The following is a 25,632-nucleotide window of genomic DNA, read 5'->3' as shown; positions in this document are numbered from 1 at the left end:
GTGAAAAATCTACCTGCGATGAGGGAATCTCCGATGATAAATTGTGTAGCTGAACGAGTTATCGAACACATGAGGAATGCTCGTCGTGGATCTGGTCTGACTCAATTGAGATTGGATAAAATTAATTCATGGGCAAAGACAGTTGCTGATGGCGCATCAATCGATGATGTTGCTGCGTTAAGTAAGAAACTTAAATTTCCTATTACGGTTAAAACACTATCGGGAGAAATATTATATTCATCGCCGTATAATTCTCGAGGAACACCAATCGAAATTGTTGATCATAATTCACATGCGTGGAGTCAGTCGGTAATGATATTTCCGCGAGATCGTGTTGTTAAGTTTTATCCCGTGGAATCTGGGAAAGATAGTTCCGATGCAATGTTTAGATATATCAAACTATTAGCCAAGTCCGATCCAATATCGATTTGGTTATTTTCTAGCGAAGAAAGATACGATCAATTTATCTTACCACGCGGAGATATTTACCGAGATGAAATATTACATGAATCGATGAAAAATATCGCGGAGAAGTATTCGTCAAATCCAGATCAGTTACTGACAAATTGCTTTACTGTTCCGTCTGTTGCTGCTCACGCTGCCAGAGAGAGAAATTCGTGGAAACCTACAAGGAATGAATTTCTCAATGATATTCAACTTAGTTGTATCGAATACGGCCATGGAGGATTATGGAATACCAAATATTATTTCGAGGATATGATTTCCGTTGATATGAGCGCATGCTATCCTGGAAGTTTCCTTGGGTATGGCGATTGTGCAGATTACTTTGCTAAATTCGGTCATCCTACCAACGAGATGACGAGAGTTGCAATTAACGGACCGTTACCTGATTTTGTCATGACCGGATTCGCTCATGTTACTTCATTCGAACTTGCTGAAAATTTGCATAAAATTTGTTATATTTGGTTTGGTCGGCATTTATCTCAGCGAAGATGGGTCCCTACGGTATTGTTGAGATATATGTTGGATTCGTCGATGTTAATATCATTGACGGTAAGTGAAGCAATTATATCGTATAGAAAGCAGACCGAGGTGTGGTTACCCACGGATTGTGAGAACGCGAAAGATATTGGAAGAAAAATAATTGGTAAATTTACTCAAGGAGGATCAGTTGATCATAAACATCGCCACGCTAGGTTATTTATCAATGATGCTGAGATGGATTTTATTATTGCCGATACAGTATCGCGTGGAATATTTTGCAACAGAGAAAATATTATTATTGATGGAGAAAAGTTGGGTACCGTGATCACTTATCTTGATGGAGAATCAGCACAGTATACTCATTTAAGATCATCAATGCTCGCTTATGTGAGTATTAATTTGCTGTCGATGATAAATAAATTTTCTGATATCGCGGTAAGGGTTGCAACGGATTCATTTTATATCGATAAGAAATTCCAGTGTAGGTTGGAGAATTTAATTACCGATGGTTCCTGGGGAACTTGGAGAATAAAAAACGAGGATATTCTAGATTATTGTGAGGACGCGGATGTAGAAGATTGCGATAAATTTCATAAAGATAAATGCGATGAAGTATCAACAGCAGTATCAGTGTTTGATCCGATTTCACGAAATAAATTCGTTTACCTAAATGGTCCTGGCGGTAGTGGTAAAACCACACGAGCGATAAACTTATTTTCAAATTTTGATATGATCGTGTTAACTCCAACTCACAGACTAGCGAGAGAAATAAAACAACGTGGCGTTAATTCTTGTACGTATCATAGTTATTTCAAATACAGCGGTGGATTGTGGGATCCGGCTCGAATGGGAAACAAATATATCAACAAGATTATAATATTTGATGAAATTTGCACGGTAAATTTAGTTGTGTTAAAATTATTCCTGGGTTGGCTAGAAGAAAAAAATACTGCAGTAATAATGTGCGGAGATCACGGCCAACCTGATCCTATTGATGGTGAATCTCCTCACAGGTGGCTTAGAAATTTTGTAGATTATTATGAAGAAATTGACGCTGATTATAGATCTAATGATATTTTACTGACCGAGTTTAAAAAAATGATTCGATTGCAACCTAATAAATTTCAATGTGATGTGATGAGAAAAATAATCGACGAAACTTCGATGGATAATTTTCTAACTTTGTGGCGTCCAGATCATTTGATCGTTGCTAGCAGAAAAATTGTTCGCGATGTTATTCAGGAAATATTATTCAAACTTCATTGTGATAAATTTCCAACATTGCAGGTGCCGTTGTGTTATAGGCCAACTGATACTAGGAAACAAAATATCAATGTTATTTTGCCATGTGGAGAAGAAAAAATATTAGTTTTGAATGATATTATTTTCGTTGATATTAATCTTGTCAATGATGCAATAAACGCAGAAAGATCGCCATGGAAACTCGGATACGCAGCAACGATACATTCATCACAAGGATTAACAGTAGATGGTCAAGTCTGGATTGTCGATGATAGAATTTCCTGGTCAAATTTAGTTTATCTAGCCGTGTCTCGAGTAAGAAAATTATCTCAGTTAGGTAGAATTAAATTTCACATTAACGACGATGGTGGTAATTGAGTATCCTTTGGTATTATTTGTAATTCTTCTTTGGTAAATCCGCGTTGTGGCGCTAGTGAATCTAGAAAATAAATCGCTGGCCTTCCTGATGATCTTGTTACAGCTGATATTTTATGTGTCGTAACACTCCAGTTTGGATCAGTTGCTCTTTTTCTGCCACCCTCGGCTTCTCCTTCCTTATACAAATACCTTACAATAACGCTACCTAGCACAGGTGGAATAGTAGAATCTCGCTTTAGTGGTATTTTTGTCTTTGTAATTGCAGTTGCGGGCTTCATTGATATTGTTCGTGTTACCTCATTATTTAGTGCGTTAATCACGTGAGGTAATCTTGTTACCCAATCGTGAGATCGTTTATCTTGGATAAATTCTCTCGCGTACTGATATCCGAATAATCGTTCTGCAAGAGTTTTATTGAATCTCTCAACGATAGCTTGATTGTGATGAACACCTACAATACCGCGACGGATTTTAACATTATTCTTTTTCATCAGTGAAGTAACCGCGCCAAGAAATTCTCGACCTGGATCAACCTGGAGAAGCTTCGGCCATGTTAATGGAGATCGTGAATAAATTTCGCTAAACGCCTTAGCAATATCTGTTGCTGTTTTATTCGATAACGGTTCCGCTTCCTTGTATCTGCTAGCAATATCAACAACCGTCAGAACATATTTGTATATAACTCCGTCAACGGTATCGTAAGGAAGAAACATAAGATCAGCCTGATGGACTTCATTAGGGACGCTGACAGAGAAACTCGCATATGATATTTTCTTAGGCGGAGGAAGATAAATTTGCCAGACTGCTTGCCTCGATAGCCACGATTCAGCGACAGATTGCTTTACTTTTGCTGCCTTAGCAAGTTTGGCTATTGCTGATTTTCCTCGCCAAAATCCTCGCGGAGAATAATATATTTGCTCCATTATAAATTACCAGCACCTAGTACTAATTTACCTTTCATTGCTCCTTTTATCAACCAAGTTGCCAATTTCTCTTTGAAATTTTTATCAGGAATAGCATCTATTGCGTGAATTAATTTAATATCAGCGAGATGTCTTTGTTGTAAATCTCCGCTGCGATATGCAAGATCGTGATAGTAGCATGCGTTATCGATAGCGTTTACTGGATCCTCGCCAGGATTTGGTTGATTATTATCGTTAAGTCTTATATCTAGCCTTGTGCCAGGTCCGCAGTAATTATATCCTGGTAAATGTTTCTCTCCGGGATATTTCGCCCAGGGAGCTCCAGGCAGATTTGTTAAGGAGGTTGCGATGTCTCCTCCGGTTCTACTTTTTTTTTTACAAATCTAAACTTAATTGTCTTACAAACTTCACATTCTCCCTTAATTGCATTCCTGTTGTTGCGTGTAACGACTTCGATTGGATTTATCGTAGCAGTTCGAGTGCGACACTTAACACAATATGAATCCATAATATTCTAATAACATGAATGTAATTGATTTTTCAGCCACAAAAAAACGCGAGCAAATAAAACACGTCGAGGCATTACCGAATTCGATAAGAATGATAATTATTGGACCATCTGGTTCTGGAAAAACGCAATTGTTGCTAAATTTGATAATGAGATGGTTAAAATGGGATAAATTATATTTGGTTGCGCCATCTGTTGATGATCAGCGATGTTATCAGGTATTAAAAGAATTTAGCGATAATACTGAGGATGGCACGATAGAATTTATAACGGATATCAATGAGACTCCATCAGTGGAGAATTTAGATGGCGATGTTAATAATCTTGTCGTATTCGATGATGTAATGCTGGATAAGCAAACTAACCCAGCTAGGATATTCTCGCGTGGCCGACATAGGAACACCGATGTGATTTACGTGACGCAGCGATATACGCAAATTCCGAAGGTAATTAGAGATAATTGTAATATTTTATCAGTTTTCAACGGCGTTGATACTCACACGCTGAGGAATATTCATCAAACTTGGTGCAACGGCGATATGGATATAAATAAATTCAAAAATTTCTTCAGTCACGCTCAGGCAACACCGCACGGATTTATCACGATTAATCTTCATGATCCGCGCAGTAGATATCGAGTCGGTCTTGATCAAATTTACTCATAAAATTGCAACCCACCATAATTCATTATGGCACACACAAATTTTACAATACCCCCCCAAAAAAAATGCTGTTTTTTTTTATGTCTGAAAATGCACTTTGGGTTGAAATTTTGCGGATTAATTTGCGTAGGAGGCGTTATTTTTGCAATCTGAGGCTTCTACGGATAAATGTTTGATAGGAGGGTTAAATTTATCTGAGCCACCTGGTCTGTACGACTTCCCTGCTGCTAGCCCAGTAATTTCAGTGGTTCAAATATAATTGCATAAAAGGACAGTGGGGTATCGCATACACGTATTGGCGACTCAAATGATATTGTGTATTCGTTTCCTGTTTTATATTCAATCTAATGTATGTACAAAAAGTTGATTTAGGGCTGTAGACGGTCTATATGTAATGAATGACAATAACTCAAGATTGCTTTATCAGTCAAATGCGGAGACCCTGTAAAAATCATACCGATATTTTAGTCAATTTAAATTAGTTTGTACATGTTGAATAAACATGTAAAGGTTTTGATTACTTTGATATGACAACCCCTGCTGCATATCATGCTTAACCAACCTGCCGAAATACTCGTTATCTTTTCAAGAACACCTGAATGGCTGTGAAGTGAACAACGTGCCTAATCAGACTTTTGATATGCTGATTGCCTTGTCAGTTGGAGTTTAGGTGGCACAGCAAGTTTGAAATTGTTCCGTTGTAGAATAACTCGACTTTACGACGTTTATATTTCATCTTGTTTCTTGTAGAAATGCTGCCAAAGAACTAGCAGCTCGAATACCGATTGTTCTGTTAAGAGTATTCGGAATCGAAATTCCGTTCTTCGTTTCAGCTGTAGCGTTTATTATACAGCCTTAAATGGGGTTTATATTACAATGTTGTCCGATCGTGGTTTTTCTGTCAGTCAGCCAGTTCTGTTTATGATAAAAACACGACTTTTTCATTAAGCACAGTTACTTTGTGAGTAGCTTGTCTTTGGGAGAGAGAAAAAAATCAGTGTCACAATTAGTCGAAGTAGAATAACTTCTTTCCATTACAAAAAATGACATTTGCAACATATACTGGACGGGTTTGTTGATGACTTGTGTCTGATATAATAAAATCTCATGCTAATGGTAGGATAAAAGGTTCAAAGGTAATTTACTCCAAAAAGCAGGTATCCCTTTTGATCAAGTTAAGCATTATATTTGTAGCTAAATCGCATTATATTTGTAGCTAAATCTTTTGATGCTACCATTTAATTTTTGCAAGATATGTCAAGATACACTTGCAACGCTGCCATATAAAGCATAACTTAACTTTGCATATCTTAAAAGTACACTAGACTAAACCACAATATACTGACAACATGACCAGTTAAAAGATATTACTCGTTTGCAGTTCCCAATCAAGCCCATAAAACTCCTACTGCAGAAAAGATGTTGAACCTAAAATTTCTTTATTGTTTAATATTGTTTTAATAGTTGGATTCGTGTAGATGCTTTCTAGGTCGTTTTCATGGGGGGGGGGGTATATGAAATATTACTCTAACTGGAAATTAAACAATATTTAATTATGATAATATGTATGAAAACAGACCAAATGCTAAATAAAACATAAATATCGTCATACCCTCTTCAACTGGGAATCAGAAGCTGAAAGTAATCAATCTGGTCAGTTGGTTTAGGACCAAAAAATAGTATGAAAAATGCAACATCAGCAACAATAAGGAACAACACACGAAAGACTGGTATGCTCTTGTATCATTGTTTCTATGGCTATATCCTAGATTTCAATATTTCTATCAAATAAGTCAGCTAATTTATAAATATATCGCAAGCTGGCACAGGTTAGAACTTGCCATATTGGTTTGTATTATATTTCCGTTAGCGAAGTATGCTGAATTTCTTTAAATGTGTTTAGAAGACGTATCACTATTGATCAGATCATGTGCAAAGTTAGAAACAACAGTTTGTGACCATCATATAACAGCCATTTCCATCCAAAAGACACATTGAATTCGTTATACACCAAGCAATGGAGATTTACTTAATTCTGTAGCCATCTCGCCGTATGGGTTGAACATGTACCAGAGGGATATCATTTTGAACTTTTCACCAAGCACCCACGTAGTGGAGGAGAGTCAAAAGGCCAACCTAAATATTACTCGAATGCTATTTTAGTAATATTTGGAGTAAATAAGATTTGTGTGTGCAGTCACGGGAAGAAGGTTTAATATTTCTAACACGGTTTTGCGTTCAGATGTCTCAGTTAATATATTGGAGAAGAGAGCTTTTACATATTATGTGAAATCAATGTTGTACCATCAAAGTTGCTCTATTTAAGTTAGATCTTGTTGTTCAAATTTAAATAAACATAGATCCCGCTAATGCATGTCCTGTCAAACTACATGCCCCAGGTTCACCTCGGATGCCTCACTTTGAGATGGTGTACGTCATGATGACTTCCAAACATTTTGCATATACATTCAAACGTCATGATGACTTCCAAACATTTTGCATATACATTCAAACGAACAGTTAGGCTTCTCTAATAACTAGATGTCTGAGAATACAAAGTTATTTTCATCCCAGTTAGCGAGGTGCTATGAAGGAATTAATTACTCACCAATACATGATAACACAATTAATTACTTACGCGTCAGTCCACTGCTACTGTACTGAATACACCATATAAGTCATGTACATGGGTGGTTATTCGAACACGAAGGTAAATGATGCCTGATTAACTTTAAGCTTATTCAATGCACATAACCTTAAAATATTATGTTTTATCCTCGTTTAAATGAGAAGAGATTTGATCCTTTCTGGTGAGTTTACATGTATATTTTGCTCTGTCAATCAGTCAATCAGTCCGCAAAATCATGGCTAAACGTATTTTAAAAAGTGGCTAGAAAAAGAAAATCAGAAAACAAATTCTGAACAAAGTTTTAATCCTTTAAGAAACATGGGTAATGGTTTGAATACTTCAATTGACTGGAAGTTAGTAATGATTAGAAGATGTATTGCAAAGTTTGCAATGCCTCAAAAACATACCTTTGGTAATGGTGTAGTTTTATTCCAAATTTCTTTTACCAGCATTAAGCCAATTTAAATAAGCTCTCGTCATCGCGTGCTGATTTTAACATCCTTAAATATAACTATTTTGCCGTGTTTGTTTTAGCTGATGCATGTCAGAGGTGATTATATATTACAACTGAAAATTGCTCTATGAACATAAACCGTTGTTGTTGTTGTTGTTGTAGGGTTTAACGCCATTTTCAGCACAAGATAGGCTATACATGGCGGCCAGTATTAATGGTGGAGGAAGAACCCAGAAAAACCCCGGATAAAACCACCGACCCACGAGAAGCTACCGGCAAACTTTCTCACATATCCACATTAGCCGAGCCCGAGACTCGAACCCACGCAGACAGAGATGAAATGGCAGTGATCCGTGACGGAGAGAGCTTTAGATCACTCGGCCACTAGGGGCCCAAACACAAACCGTATCCGTTATAATGTCAGTGCCATCATTCATTGTCTTGTTTTCTACGCAGCAATTATCTTACATATTGTGTCAATGGGTTCTTTGTAAGTTGTTGTTGTTGTTGTTATTGTTGTTGTTGTTGTTGTTGTAGGGTTTAACGCCATTTTTCAGCACACGATAGGCTATATATGGTGGCCAGTATTAATGGTGGAGGAAGAACCCAGGAAATCCCTAGAAAGAACCACCGACCCATGAGAAGTTACTGGCAAGCTTTCTCACATACCCACATTGGTCCAATCCGAGACTCGAACCCATGCAGACAGAGGTGATACGGCAGTGATCCGTAACGGTGAGCGCTTTAGACCACTCGGCCACTCGAGGCCCCCTTATATAGTAAGCGCCTTGCAGATCTTGCGAACTGCAGTAAACATATTCTAGATTTTGCAAGTTTTCTTTCCCATACAATATATATCTTACAGATCTTGCAAGTTGTTTTTTGTTTTCATATAGTAATTATGTTATGTATTGTGTAAAATCGTATTTTTCCATACAGTTCCTAATAAAAACCTCCATGCATTCATTTCTTTTATAATTATGCAGGCAGTATACATACTAAAACGACTGTATTGCTTGCTTCCCAGTAATTGCAGCAAGCCGATACAATATCGATTATTCACGAAAGCAAGAAAAAATCATTCAGTGAGTTATGCTTCAACTAAGACAAGGCCTACGGTAAACTCCATTAAAGAACCGTTTCGTCACGCGGAACGAGGACAAAACGCATGCTAAGTGATTGACGTAAGTATTGTACACTACTTTTGGAACACTCAGGACACGTTCGTCAGCTTGATTTTTTAATACAATAAAGTATCGTGCACAGAGTGGTTCATGATATATATATATATATATATATATATATATATATATATATATATATATATATATATATATATATATATATATATGATACTTTTATTTGATTGTTCTCTTTCCTAAAGCACAGTATCTGATAACTTTACATATTTCGATGTAGTCTTTAACTACATAGTTACAAGAAATAAAATTACATATTTTGACATCATTTAGATATCGAGGGGAAACAAATTAAATACATTTTCCTAGTTTGAGATCGCAGCTTAAATTTGAGTGTCATACACATCCGCTTGCTGTCATATAAGATCCGTAAATGCGACTCAAGAATGCCTCCTTTATTGTATGTAAGGATTAATCCTATCGGATGTATTACATTTGGTTATCATATCATACGGATAGTTGCATTGCTTTGGACTCGCCTCCTCTAACTGGATAATCTGAAAGAAGAAGAATGACCGGAATAGTAACAGTATATGCTGTTGTATCGTCTCTTTCATTATTGCAGAGATTAAAACTGATAATGGTCACACAACATATGAATTTGGAACCAACATAAACGTACGCAACAGATGGACAGGTCATGAAATTGGACCACAAATATCGAAGTAAATAAAAGCAAACATAATGGGTTGACGCTACAGTTAGTTATGATATTTCTAGATGTTAATGACAACACAAGTGAGGTAAACAGCGAAACACGAAAAACAGGAAGAAATGGGTCTGTTGCACAAGACAAGACACACTGACCAGCATAACAAGTTGACTTTCTTGATCAAATTTGTGATCTGAAGCATAAAACGTTTACATTTGTATAAAATACCACATTTGAGGAGTCCACATATTTCAAGTTCACCATTTATAAATTTGAAGCTTACAATGCCTCCATTAAGTGAGCAGTAAGGGGATTCCAATTGTGGCCCAGCTCAAGCAAGTGCTGAAGTGAAAAACGGTACGGTGGCAACTTTCTCGTCGAAATTTAAAGTCTCCTACCCTTCGGCAATAACAAAAATAGCGTATGTAAATAAGGAGAAATACAACTGAAGTGTTCCAATTAAAAAGAATCTACTAACAGGCTTTTTTCCACTATTTATATATTTTTCTACGTAATATCTTCATATGAGGGACAAATTCAATCCTTCAACTATTTGTTAGTTCCCCAGATATGTATTTTGCAAGGACGATCCGTTGTGATCAAATTTGTGCCCTGAAAAGCATAACATTTTTGAGCATAGATTTAAAACTGAATGTTACAATCAGTCAATAAACAATTGTATCCAAACAATTATCAGGAGACTTCATTTCAATAATCAGGCATGGCCTTTATTAGAAAATATAATATAACAATAGAAGTTCATCCAAAGCTATAATACTATAATATAAATTTATAAAACTGTTTTACCCTGAAACTTTTGAAAATAGATCTTGTCGCTATCGAATTCAAGATTCAGCAACTTATTTTAGACATCAGCTAATTGCGTAAGAGATACAATATAGTAATTCCCAGATTAACCCTGTAAAAGAAATGTCTTCTAGTTACGAGGTCTCAGAAGTTGTCCTGAAACTTACAAATTATCGAACAACAACTTTAAAACAGAGAAATTGATCAGTGAGTTTTCTTACCTCTTCCTCCGACAATTTCCATCCAGCCGAAGCACCCATATTTTCCTCAATTTGTTTAACGGAAGTAGCTCCGCACACAACAGATGCTACTACGTCATTTTGAATCAACCACCTCAACGAAATCTGGGGAACAGTTTTACCTGAAAAATTGAAACATTGATCACCGCGGTTCTTTTATTTTGCGCTGATTTAATGAATTATTTCATTAAAAAAATTATTTAGATGAATTTGTGTGTCAACATATTTTTTGGTCATAACACTATGCGGAGTCAGTTTCTCCATTTCGTCCTGCATTACTCCTAAAGACTGTAGTCTTGAAATGCAACATTTGTTTATATAGGATTGTTATTAAACGTGCTAAGCCTATAATAAAATGAACGGATTGGGGGGCGGGGGGCTTGAATTTCGAAAGACTTTACTTGCCATGCATTAAATATATAAACAAAACTACGTAAGATTTTTATTCCGATTTGCATTCCGTATTCGAGCTTGATACGGCGTAGGAATTAAGTTCTTTCGCAACATATTGCTTATTTGCTTTTGTTGGCTTTAAATATCTTATCTTTGTTCACACATTCTTTCATATTTTGTAATGTGTCTTTTAAATTGACTTATCCATTTTGGAGTTAGTGAGAAAGAAAGTGCAATCCCCTGACAAACTAGCAAAATAAATATATACTGTGAGAAATATATGTCACCGCTTCTTATACGAAATGCTGGGCTTCATCTGAACCAGCATGTAACGGTCGGGATTAAGATGAATAGAGCAAGACATGGGCTTCTTCCTTAATATTATATTGTAGTCTCCACTTTAATTTTAAATTTTATTTACTGCAATTATTTCTTTGGTGCTTATTCTGGAATATTTAATCTAGGATCTAATTTCATGAGTTTGAAAGATTTATATATTCAACATTTAGTTCGTGTCTTTTGAGAAGAGTTGTTAGCAGTTTTATAAATGTATAGATGATCGCCTTGAAGTATGGATACGTTGTCGCTATACAGCTTCGTTTGGTGACGTTTTCTCACCCATATAATTTCTTTCGTATTAACTTACATGTGGTCATTGAATGAGGCTCTATTATCTTCACATTCCATGCTTTTACTAATATTAATTTCATGTTTTTACTAATACATATTTTGCGGTCATCTGATGAGAACAATTCTTTCCCTGTCACACATATTCATCTGTGCGTTCGTCGGGCGAATATAATTTTTTTTCTTCCGCTACCATAACAAACTTCAAGTAGGCGTTTAGGACGCTGATAAGGGAAACAACTCTATTGTTGATTGGAAATAGTTGTGTGATAAGTTGCCTCCCCTAATCAAGTGCAATCCTTGTAAATAGTTATCATTATCTGCAAGAATTTCCTCGTCTGCCCAAGACTGTCAATTATACAAACAAGGAGAATCCTGGCAATACACTCTAATATTAAAGAATTAAAAGCTGAGTAGGTTTCAAGTCATACCGAAAACAAAATGTTGGTGATAGTTGTCCTTGCACATTAGTGACTGCAAATATGTATACAAACCGAACGTACAAGACACTACTCGAATGTCAGATACTAAGTCAAAGCTCATTGGTGTGTGAGGTTATTGTACTAAAACGAGTCAGAAAAATAAAGTACCATACGGTCAAAACAGTTACAAGATGTCACAAGTGAGAAGAGTTTTAGTTATTTCTCAAACAGAATATATTTTAGGACATAACCGAACCCAAATATTACACGAGTACTTAGTTAATACATACAATCCACTTCCAAGCTAATGTCAGGGCTCATTTAGGAGACTAACATGAATTTAAACTGTTCAAATTCACAGACTAACATGAATTTAAAATGTTCAAATTCACAGACTAACAGGAATTTAAAATGTTCAAATTCACAGAATGTTCGTTAATATACAACCATTTTAAACTCTGTATTTTTAATGTTTTCATTGCCAGAAAGTATTGATGCATTGATTTTGTATTGACGCATTGATTTTGTATTGGCGTATTGATTTTGTATTGATGCATTGATTTTGTATTGATGCATTGACTTTAAGGTTACATGTCAAGCCTTATCTTAAGAAAGTCATAATGCATTCTCTTCATAACACGTGGACTAGAGATTTATACATTATTTGGATATTTTTAACACATAAACAATATGGATCTGTTTTCCTCACTTTCTTCTACGTGAAAAGGTTGCAGGACTTCTGCACGTATATCAATTACAACATGTTGCTTCGGATGGAAAATTTTATCAACATTGTAGCAATATGTACTTCTTCTAAATCTCAATCAGAAGCAATGGAGTACCAGCAAATACCAGCCACAGTCGGATTCTTAGATAAAAATTTGATTTCCCGGTCGGTCCTCTTCATATAGCAAAAATAAAAAAAATCTTTAAAACAAATTGTGTTCATGGTTGATAACAGTGTCTCCCAGACTGTGCAGTGTAGTGTTAGGAACGTGACCCCTGGGGTCATTAATAAACAAACATAATTTCGGAATAACTTACTGATATTTACACCACATACAAATAGTTTCATAAATATTTAAGTCAAAAAAAATTTGAACTGCTAAAATGTGTTATTTTTACGATGACAGCAGCTTCTTTGGATGGATGAAATGAAAAATAAGGAATGTTTTTGGTGTTTTAGAAGAGTTCTTTAGAAAATATCGAAAAGTTACAAATAGAATGAATCAGGACGCGATGATTTTTACTTACATGTCTATGGAGTTTATTTATTTTACTTATGATGTGACGTGTGATGTCCATGCTTAGTTACCTCCCTTATACTTACCATTGGATTTTGCGATGGTTTTCAATGTTTCTATGAGATTCCAATATATTTCGTCATTAGCATAGGCACTCCAAGCAGGGGAACTATTTCGGTTGGCCATTTTCTCATCGGAATGGATAAATCCAATTCTACTATTAGAAGCTTCCGGTTTGTTGTCTTTCTGGAATTTTCCTGTCAGAAGGCCCCTGCAAATAAGCAAAAAAAAAATTTTTTTTTATTATCGAGTCAGGGATTACTTCATTAATTGATTGCTTCATGTTCTATTTATATATCTTGTTACTTGCCGGGTTTTCTTTTTACTTTGTTGTTTTGTTTGGTTTTAATTGGTTCTTTTGTTGATTCCCTTTGTTTTCATTTTAACCTTCAGTTCCTCACACATCTTGGACATTTTCATGACAAATATATGCATTGCTCCGATTTAGTCTTACCCTTTCAGCGGACTCCACGGAAGAACAGCTATTCCCTCATTACGACATACCGTAAGCTCTTCCCATTCCGGCTGACGGCATAGGAGGCTATACTGCTGCTGAAAATCAGCACAAAAATCTGATTAGCAACGATCATAGTACACGAACAAAATCGTACTTAGGACACAAGCCAGTTGATGGGGCAGACATTCCGCATCAAAGAAGTTTACGAAATAGTACCGCTTTTCAGTACAGCTTTTCACGTGCTGACGTTCAATTAAAATTTATCTCACACATATATTGTTTGCACGCTTGTTGAAAAGTCTACTTTTTGTTGCAACCCTTGCTCATTTCTTTTAGAATTACTTGTGGGAGGCGCCTATCTAATCTGAATTCGTACAGCATTAAAAAGAATTAAATAAGTAGAAAGCAAATAATAAATTCGCTTCAGGGCATTGCAAAATCGTTCACGCAGTGGAGAATGAGCAGTTAGTTGCACGGGCAAGATATATATATATATATATATATATATATATATATATATATATATATATATATATATATATATATATATATATATATATATATATATATTAGAAAACAGGACAACAAAGTCAGAACAGTAAATTACAAAAAGTGTAAGATATTACATACGTATATAATTTATGCAAATTAAAACCAATCGATAACTTCGAAATCCAGTTAGGCTTTTGTTTAAGTTGAAACATTATGTGAAATAATGGAATCTATTCTCCTTAAAGATGCTTTAGAATAAAGATAACAAATTAAAATCAAAGTATGAACTGAAAAGTGGATATTATTAACACCATCATCATAATAATAAACAAAACCCTAAAGAAAAGAATGTGTAAAATAGTTTGGATTTAAAATGTACCTGCAGACTTATGACTGGATTTAGTCCCAACATTTTCGTTGTGTCAACAACTTTTTGCATCTGCCATCCACACAGGTTGCTCACTCCGAAGTATCGTATTTTCCCGCAACGAACGAGATCGTCGAACGTGCGCAAGGTCTCCTCTATTGGAGTACCATTATCCCAGTTATGCATCTGCAAAACAAACACACGTTCATATTGTGCAAAAATGATTCAAGATTTATTTTGATCATGGACGTGAACGATGAGGGGATGGCATCATGGAAATTAATTCCCTCTAATCAAGAATATTGGTCGGCAAATGAGAATCATTGGATGGTTATTAAATTTGTGTGATAAAATACAATCAATGGGGGTTTATTACATGTGCGTGATAACATTCAATCAATGGAGGGTTATTAAATGTGTATGATAATATACAATCAGTGGATGGTTCTTAAAATTATATGACAAAATACAACGCAAACTATGAAAATTCATCTGTTTCATGTGCATACGGGTGATTTTCTGAAATGAATATTTCCGTTTTTAAGTTTGAATTAATTTTTCCAAAAATGTTGTAAAGTCCTTTTAAAGGAACAAACTTTAATAAATTAGAAAAATATACAATTTATGGATATTTAAGCTAGATATTACATACTCATTTAATTCATGCACATGATTTCAATGCTATTGAAATTCTCGAATTACATTTTTATGAAAACGCAGCAAAAAAAAAATCCGAACGAAAACAGAAGCCAAAAAGAACTACACATGTACAGCTATCCTGATCTACAATATTTCTGCGTACGTTACAGAGTAATTTTTTTTACCAAATTCATACACACGTATTAGCAGAATTTTAACTTATAACATAAGGATCATCAACCATTTCTAAGAACTCGTATTATTTCCAGTTGGTATTATAGGGTTAGAAAGGCTAGTAACTAGAAAAAGCGAAAAACCTCAGATAATAAGTGGAGAAACAAAATACATATGCACGCGGAAAGTGAGGTTGAGTAATCCCGGGTAATCTGGAGAATACAATTAAAATAAAAAGCATAGCAAATATAATGGGCACAGCAAGATACTTTGTCATCTTCGCATACTATCACAAGAAAGAAGCTGCAACAGCAGCTTTATCATCGTCGTCGTCGTCATCATCATCATCATCATTATTATTATTATTATTATTATTATTATTATTAAAATTTGAAAATCTGAAGAGTAAGTGATAGATGGCTGTCCGTGGGTCTGTTTGTCTGTCTGTCTTTCTTTACTACATCTTCTGGCAGAACTTCGGAACTGTTTTGATTTATGTCCCTCAAACCGTGGTTTAATTATCGTTTAGATCTAGTATTATGTATATTTAATTTGCATTGTCAGTTAGTAGCATTTATATTTTTGTTGTTCACTAATATCATACGGATACATGTATTTTGGACTTCATCATCATCATCAGCATCATCATTCTCATCATTATCATCATCATCATTATCATCATCATCATCATCATCATCATCATCATCATCATTATTTTCATTATCATTATCATCATTATCATTATCATTATCATCATCATTATCATCATCATTATCATTATCATCGTGATCATTATCATTCTTATCATTATCATCATTATTATCATTATCATTATTATTATTACCTGATAGAGATCAATGTATGTCGTCTGTAGACGCTTCAGACTCTCTTCACATGCCTCAATTATATGTCGTCTGCTCAGTCCCACTTTATTCACATTGGTCTTGTCCATCTGAATTCGCGCCTTTGTCCCAATCACAAATTTCTCTCTGTCCTGTCTAAGTGGCATTAATCAAACATTGTTAATATGCAGGTAAAGTAGTTTGACAAGATTAAGTGATAGTGTCTGGCTGAACATTTTAAGATCGAATCATCATTATCGTTTTTTTGTCTAAATTTGTAATATGCGTTCATCTAGGAACGAAAGGAAGATCACACTAACGGATAGATCGATGCATGTATCAAGAACTTAAAGGTAAAATGTTCTCTGTACGTACGTACGTACGTACGTATGTATGTATGTATGTATGTATGTATGTATGTATGTATGTTGTTGTAGGGTTTAACGCCAGTTTTCAGCACATGATAGGCTATACATGGAGGCCAGTATTAATGGTGGAGGAAGAACCCGGGAAATCCCCGGAAAGAACCACCGTCCCTCGAGAAACTACTGGCAAGCTTTCTCACATACCCACATTGGTCGAATCCGAGACTCGAACCCACGCAGACAGAGGTGAGATGGTAGTGATCGGTAACGGAGAGCGCTTTCGACCACTCGGCCACTCGGGGCCCCACGTATGTATGTATGTATGTATGTAAGTGCTACATGTCTGCGGCATGATGCCCCAGTGCTAAACATCACTATAAATTGCTACATTACAGACATCGCAGCGATATGACTGAAACGATGTGAAAGCTACGTTTAAAACCAAAATCACATCACATGTGTGTGTGTGTGTGTGTGTGTGTGTGTGTGTGTTTTATTGGAATAAGAATTTCACTCGTTGTGAAATACAGTCTTTGATCTTGGATAAAGCTGTGTGCATCTTCTCGAGATATTTACTTCGTGTGAGTCTGTTAAAATAAATATGACAATATATTATACCGAGATATTCACTTCGTGTGAGTCTGTTAAAATAAATATGACAATATATTATACCGAGATATTCACTTCGTGTGAGTCTGTTAAAATAAATATGACAATATATTATACCGAGATATTTACTTCGTGTGAGTCTGTTAAAATAAATATGACAATATATTATACCGAGATATTCACTTCGTGTGAGTCTGTTAAAATAAATATGACAGCATATTATACCGAGATATTCACTTCGTGTTAGAGTGTGTTAACACAATTTTCACATTCGCCGTCCAGATATCCATTTCATGTGTGAATGTGAAAGCACAAATTTCACATTATTTCATATCCATGGTTATTATCTTCACAGAAGAAATACATTATTTCATATCCATGGTTATTATCTTCACAGAAGAAATACGTTTTTGCTATTTACAAACTGAAGTTTACGTTAAGAGAAACGTGTTTAGAAAGAAGGTTCTAAAAGTAATAATGCATAAACAAAAGTTAAAAAAAGAAGATATTCAGAAAGTAAATAGTACTTTTGCAGCCAGGTTCCGATGATCTCTTCTGATTTTCCATAACTGTAGGCATCGGCTGTGTCGATAAAATTTCCTCCAAGTTCTGCATACTTGTCTAATATAGCATGTGCTACTTCTTTGTTGCAGAGAGTTGGTGCAGCGAAACCCTGAATAGTGCATATATATATATATATATATATATATATATATATATATATATATATATATATATATATATATATATATATATATATATACTAGTCGTTAATCTATTCTGTCATACCCGTGAATATAGTTCGGGTTAGTCGGTAACTGGAATGAGACTGTCCATCGCTCTATTAAACAAATTATATTCGCTTCATTAACCCTATAATAGACTTACCTGTATGGGATGAATGTGTTTAAGTCATGTTTTCTACTGCTGCCAATATCAACCAACTCTTTCTTCCATTAATGTACGTTGAAACACGTGAGATATATAGACTTTTTGGCAGTATGTTGTTCATATTTTTATTTCCTATAGTTGTTCAGATGTGAAAGATATATTGATATAGTGTCACATACGATTTCCCAACGTGCCTTGTGACGCTAGATTCTGCATTGCCTAAAAATGATATACTAAATAGAATGAGTGTTTTGTGAGCTAGAACAAATACATCGAAACCGCATTACAGTTTATTTGTGCCTAGCATTGCATACCAAACTCAACGAGTTCTTCGTTTGCTGCTGGGATCGAAGGAAACGTCCACAAGACCTCCGATATGCAGTCAACATCACCTTGTACAAAAACAAGGTTGGGGGGGGGGGAGTCTGACAGCTCAAACTACCATGGGATAACTCTGCTCTTCATTGCAGGCAAAATCTTGCTAGAGTGTTGCTAAACAGACTGGTGCCCACCATTGAAGAAGAGCATGCTCAAGAGAGTCAATGTGGCTTCAGAGCCAATAGGGGTACAACTGGCATGGTGTTCGTCCTGAGATAAATACCGAGAACAAAACAAAGGACTGTATATCACATTTGTGGACTTGTCGAAGGCATTTGATACGGTGAGCAGAACTGGATTGTGGAAAATTCTTGAAAAGCTCGGCTGTCGTCCTAAATTCCTTACCATGGTCATCCAACTACATGAAGACCAGCTGGTCAGGTCAGAACCAATAACGACCTGCCACAGACCTTCCCCACTGCAAATGGCGTGAAACAGGGCTGTGTTTTAGCCCCCACACTGTTCTCAAGCTTCTTCAGCATGATGCTCCAAAAAGCAACAGAAGATACTGATGGCATTTATATCCGATATCGGACTGATGGCAACCTCTTCAACTTAAGGCGACTTCATGCCCACACCAAGACATTGGAAATAACTGATTGGAGAACATCTCTTTGCAGACGACGACGCCCTTGCTGCCCACACGGAAGCTGCCTTACAGCGCGTAACATTCAGTTTTGCAGCAGTTTGCCAGCTATTTGGTCTTTGTCAACTTAAAGCAAACTGAGGTACTTCACCAGCCTGCTTCCAAGGAAGAGTACGGACCACCAAGCATCTTCATTGACCAGACAGAGCTGAACTAGTCCACCAGTTCACCTACCTGGGCTGTGTGATATCATATGATGCTAAGATCGACAAAAAAATCGACAAGAGACTTGTCACGGCAAACAGCGCCTTCGGCAGAATCTATAAACGAGTCTGGAACAACACCAGTCTCAAGAGAGATACAAAGATCAGCGTCTACAGAGATGTCGTACTGACCACCCTCCTATATGGCGCCGAATCCTGGGATACCTACAGCAGCCACCTCCGCCTCCTTGAACGCTTCCATCAGCGCTGCGTCCGCACCATCCTCAACATCCACTAGAGTGACTTCATCACCAACACTGAAGTCCTCAAACAAGCAGGGATCACCAGCGTTGAGGACACGCTCATGAATATACATCTTCCCTGGGCAGGTTACGTGTCCAGGATGGAGAATCATCGCCTGCCAAAGATCGCACTGTATGGTGAGCTGTCAGCTGGCCACCGTGATAGAGGGGCACCTCGAAATAGATATAAAGACACCTTGGAAAAGACCCTCGCTACCTGTGGCATCGATCACCGTCAATGGGCATTACAAGCTGCTGGCTGTGAAAACTGGCGACGGACAGTTCACCAGTCAGCTGCCACTTTTTAAGAAAACAGACAGGCCGTCTAGGAGGAAAAACGATGGCGAAGAAAAACCGGGAACGATCTGCAGCACCCACCACAACCCAGACATTACCCTGCAGCCTCTGTGGACGGACTTGCCTGTCACGTATAGGGCTCGTCAGTCACAAGCGAGCGTGCAATAGACATGGATATTCCCTTTCCTAAGCGAAGTCAAGCCAACACAACAATATTTATCCCAAAGGCAAAATCCAGTTTGCCAGTTACACATGATAATGTATCCAAATTTACTTATCGCTGCTGCTACGAACACAAGATTTACACATGGAGTGTTATTTTGATAAGATAAACTAACTGCATAGAGGCCCCGAGTGGCTGACTGGTCTTTAACCTTAACCCTTATGGATCACCGCCACCTCTGACTGCATGGGTTCGAGACTTGGGCTCGCCAATGTGGGTACGTTAGTAAACTTGACATTAGTCTCCCGTGGCTCTGTGGTTCTTTCTCAGGTTTTCCCAGGTTCATCCTTCACCAGAAATACTCTAAGAATTGCTAGCCTATCTTGTGCTGATAAATGGCGTTAAACACTAGAACAACAGCAACAACAACAATAACTAATTCTAGTAGAAGTCGTACTATCTGTGGATCAATTTATGGCGAACAGACCATTTACAAAGCTAATGCCAACTACAAGATTCTGAAACGTTCTTGATTTAAGATATATAACAGAGGTCACACAAATGATGTCAAATAAAGCAGCCATCGACTAAATATGCACATATATCCAAGTATTGTTATTTTGGATGATTTGTCTTGTATTTCTTAATTTCACATATCAAAAGATCGTTCCGGTGGCCTAGTAGTTAGAGTGTCCGCCTCGGAAGTGGGATGTCGTGTAATACCAAAGACTTACAAAAATGTTACTAACAGCTGCCTCGCTAGGCGCTCATCATTAAGAGATTAATGTTAGGACTGGTCGGCCTGGTGTCAGGATAATGTGACTGGATGGGACATCATGATACATGTCTGCAGCATGATGCCCCAGTGTTAGACATCACTATAAACTGTCTCACTGCAGACATCGTAGCGATATGACATCAAAAATTTTAAAGCTACGTTAAAAGTCCTAATCACACACACATATGTCAAAAGCTATGTTTTAAATCTCACCCGATGGAAAGGAAAATATCATTCAACTTTATTTGCTGTCCTTGGCAAGCAAGAAAAGAAACAAAAATGATTCAGTGTGTGTCAGTAGTTATATGGGGCAGTTGGGTGACACATCGTTATTATATAGGGTTCCGTAGGTTACTATGCGACAGCCTCTTGTGGGAGAAATTAAAATTATATAGGCTGTTTGGTTAATGGGGAAACGTTATTATAGGGACAACAGTCCTTATTTGGACAAAACTGTTGATAGCGACAAAATTGTTTACATTGAAAAACGAGCTTATTATTATTAAAATGGTGAAAAAGAAAACGTTTGACAATTTATATGGACAAAAGAGAATGGCAATGTTAAAATGATTAAGGAACACACACACCTACCATTCAACGACAAGAGTTAGATTCTATTACAGAGATGTATCGGCGACCCAGACTATTTTATCCAGTTTGATGCAACACATTTGTGTCTGCTCTCATAAAGGCTTTTTATTGTTTGTCGATGCGGCCGTTTTTTTTTTTTTTTTTTTTTTTCTGCACAAATGTTTCGTTTCCTTGCGTCAAAGCGGCATCATTTAAAGCATGCTATTTAACAGTCACCAACGGTTTTAAGATAGTTGTTACCGCACATAAGGCTGATTTTTTTTAACTTATCTCTTACACAAACAATAAAGTGAATCTTTCGCTCAGTTCCACATGGTAATGAAAATACTTGTAAAATCGATCGTTCTTTTAAATGCATTTTGTAGAAACCAGCGCAATGTAGCTGCCCTAAATATAAAGTAAACTGGGACAGTATGCAGTGAACTATATTCAGTCATGAGGGGGAAAAAATGCATTCAAGACGATGAGCAATTTTTATGGTAGTCGTTGATATTCAGGGCTTGCCAGGATGAATAATTTCTACCAAAGCTGCTGTCATGCAAACCCAGTTTGACGTCTTTAGCATATTTTTTTTTTTTTGGGGGGGGGGCAGTATTTTGTGTTAGAGGGTCACTTCATTTTGAAATTTGACTAGTCTTGGCAATATATCTATTATACCGTTGAGAATGTGTTGATACGTTAAATATATAACTGAACATATTACTCTGTGTAAGACCTTTCCAATGGCGTAAGTGGTTAAAGCGTCTGCCTCGAATGCGGCAGGTCGCAGGTTCGAACCCTGTCCGAGTCATACCAAAGACTTATAAAAGCTGAATTAAAAGGTGCTTCCACCGCGCTCAGCATTAAAAGATTCAAGTTATAAGTGGTCAGCCTGGTGTCAGGATAATGTGATTGAGTGGGACATGATGCTACATGTCTGCGGCATGATACCCCAGTGTTAGACATCCATATAAACTGCAATAATGCAGGCATCGTAGCAATATGACTAAATGCGTTAGAACTACGTTAAGAATAGAAATCACACATGCGCTCACACGCACAAGCACACACACTGTATTTATAAAAAGTTTCAAGTCATTGGAAAATCGACTGATAGTGAAAGAAGTTAAGTCCAGTCCGGAACAGTTCTCGGTTCTGTTCGTATCCATATATTGCACGTTCTTTGTAACTGCCACTGGCATTTTCATTACTGTTGTTACTACTTTTATTTTATTTTGTTTGTAAACAGTGACATAAAAACTCTGAAGAAATTATAGGTATAGAGATTTCAAAATTTTAATTAGAAAACAAGATATTAGAGCAAGATATAACGAAGCGGAACAAGGCAAATCTAATTTCAAGGCAACTCTAATTTCAAGGCAACGCTAATTTCAAGGCAAATCTAATTTCAAGGCAACTCTAATTTCAAGAAATATTAGTGAAATAACTTCATTACAAATATGTAATATTTGTGTTTTTCAAATTAATATGTATTAAATATATTATAATCACAATTGACTCCGATTCAGATTTGTATTTAAAAAGAACAAATTCTTGTCCCTAATTAGTATGACATTAAGTTGTTTAATATGTTACTGCATGACAGAGCAAAGTATAGCTTAAATATTACTGCATTATTATGTACTATATATAATAATATAATGCAATATAATATAACATAATACACTATAGCTTAGAATATCTTAGCATAACATAACAAAGCAATGCAATTCATATCATATCATGTCATATCATATCATATCATATCTCATATCACACTGATGCAGTGAAGGCATGAATATGCGTCCATATCTTTTAAAACATAATACATATATATATTATATTGTCATTGTTATTGTTGGTTGCAGTCACATATATCCAAATGACGCAATGACTCGTGATTGTACATTATGAATTATACTGCCGTAGCTTTAGACCTTGCAAAATAAAATGCTCGTTACATTAGCAACCCCATTAAAAAGTAAAATAAATTTTACATAAAGTTAATTTTATAAATTTAAATCAAAAAAAAATTAAAATAATGTAAATCAAGTGGCTTAAGTATTCTAAACTTTCTTTCATAGGTAGATATTCAAGCCTGAATGAGTACATAGAACATAAAATCGTTGCGGTTCTATTAATGAAAACATGGGGGCCAAGGTAATTCATTTCGTAAAGCGTCCGACTCGTAATCCAATGGTTAAAGATTTTATAACTTCGCAGGCCTCCGTGTATTGGAAATATGCTTCATTCCAATTTAGTTCGCATGATACAGCCAATAATGTCTTAAATACATTGCTGTAAACAGCCAACAACTCACCAAAACATGATATAGCCAATAATGTCTTAAAAGCATTGCTGTAAACAGCCAACAACTCACCAAAACATGATATAGCCAATAATGTCTTAAAAGCATTCTGGAAACAGCCGACAACTCACCAAAACATGATATAGGGATGATATAGCCAATAATGTCTTAAAAGCATTACTGTAAACAGCCAACAACTCACCAAAACATGATATAGCCAATAATGTCTTAAAAGCATTACTGTAAACAGCCGACAACTCACCAAAACATGATATAGGGATGATATAGCCAATAATGTCTTAAAAGCATTACTGTAAACAGCCGACAACTCACCAAAACATGAATAGCCAATGTTTTAAAAGCATTCTGGAAACAGCCAACAACTCACCAAAATATGATATAGGGATGATATAGCCAATAATGTCTTAAAAGCACTACTGTAAACAGCCGACAACTCACCAAAACATGATATAGCCAATAATGTCTTAAATGCATTCTGGAAACAGCCAACAACTCACCAAAACATGATATAGGGATGATATAGCCAATAATGTCTTAAACGCATTACTGTAAACAGCCGACAACTCACCAAAACATGATATAGCCAATAATGTCTTAAAAGTATTCAGGAAACAGCCGACAACTCAACAAAACATGATATAGGGATGATATAGCCAATAATGTCTTAAAAGCATTACTGTAAACAGCCGACAACTCACCAAACCATGACATAGCCAATAATGTCTTAAAAGCATTCTGGAAACAGCCAACAACTCACCAAAACATGATATAGGGATGATATAGCCAATAATGTCTTAAAAGCATTACTGTAAACAGCCGACAACTCACCAAAACATGATATAGCCAATAATGTCTTAAAAGCATTCTGGAAACAGCCAACAACTCACCAAAACATGATATAGGGATGATATAGCCAATAATGTCTTAAAAGCATTACTGTAAACAGCCGACAACTCACCAAAACATGATATAGCCAATAATGTCTTAAAAGCATTCTGGAAACAGGCAACAACTCAACAAAACATGATATAGGGATGATATAGCCAATAATGTCTTAAAAGCATTACTGTAAACAGCCGACAACTCACCAAAACATGATATAGCCAATAATGTCTTAAAAGCATTCTGGAAACAGCCAACAACTCACCAAAACATGATATAGGGATGATATAGCCAATAATGTCTTAAAAGCATTACTGTAAACAGCCGACAACTCACCAAAACATGATATAGCCAATAATGTCTTAAAAGTATTCTGGAAACAGCCAACAACTCACCAAAACATGATATAGCCAATAATGTCTTAAAAGCATTGCTGTAAACAGCCAACAACTCACCAAAACATGATATAGGGATGATATAGCCAATAATGTCTTAAAAGCATTCTGAAAACAGCCAACAACTCACTAAAACATGATATAGCCAATAATGTCTTAAAAGCATTGCTGTAAAGAGCCAACAACTCACCAAAACATGATATAGGGATGATATAGCCAATAATGTCTTAAAAGCATTCTGGAAACAGCCAACAACTCACCAAAACATGATATAGCCAATAATGTCTTAAAAGCATTCTGGAAACAGCCAACAACTCACCAAAACATGATATAGCCAATAATGTCTTAAAAGCATTGCTGGTAACAGCCAACAACTCACCAAAACATGATATAGGGATGATATAGCCAATAATGTCTTAAAAGCATTCTGGAAACAGGCAACAACTCACCAAAACATGATATAGGGATGATATAGCCAATAATGTCTTAAAAGCATTCTGGAAACAGCCAACAACTCACCAAAACATGA

At 36.1% G+C, this 25,632-nt stretch overlaps 1 protein-coding gene across 1 annotated transcript in view; it reads right to left on the bottom strand.

Annotated features, from left to right (window-relative positions):
- Positions 1-9,103: 9,103 nt before the first annotated feature.
- Positions 9,104-25,632, bottom strand: part of LOC149792005 (uncharacterized) — a 28,194-nt gene continuing 11,665 nt past the window's right edge. The window contains exons 2-8 of the mRNA XM_089970501.1: positions 17,857-18,002; positions 16,358-16,511; positions 14,713-14,886; positions 13,839-13,936; positions 13,411-13,595; positions 10,621-10,760; positions 9,104-9,437 (exon numbers count right to left, since the gene is read on the bottom strand). Coding sequence (XP_089826627.1) covers positions 9,336-9,437; positions 10,621-10,760; positions 13,411-13,595; positions 13,839-13,936; positions 14,713-14,886; positions 16,358-16,511; positions 17,857-18,002 — 999 coding nt within the window. The 3' untranslated portion in view covers positions 9,104-9,335. The remainder of the gene's footprint in view (positions 9,438-10,620; positions 10,761-13,410; positions 13,596-13,838; positions 13,937-14,712; positions 14,887-16,357; positions 16,512-17,856; positions 18,003-25,632) is intronic.

The sequence above is a fragment of the Sinohyriopsis cumingii genome, chromosome 9, assembly GCF_028554795.1.
Source record: "Sinohyriopsis cumingii isolate HCF-2022 chromosome 9, ASM2855479v2, whole genome shotgun sequence".
Lineage (NCBI taxonomy): Eukaryota > Metazoa > Mollusca > Bivalvia > Unionida > Unionidae > Sinohyriopsis > Sinohyriopsis cumingii.
The sequence above is the reverse complement of the archived record's forward strand: the minus strand, read 5'-3'. Positions and strand labels throughout refer to the sequence as shown.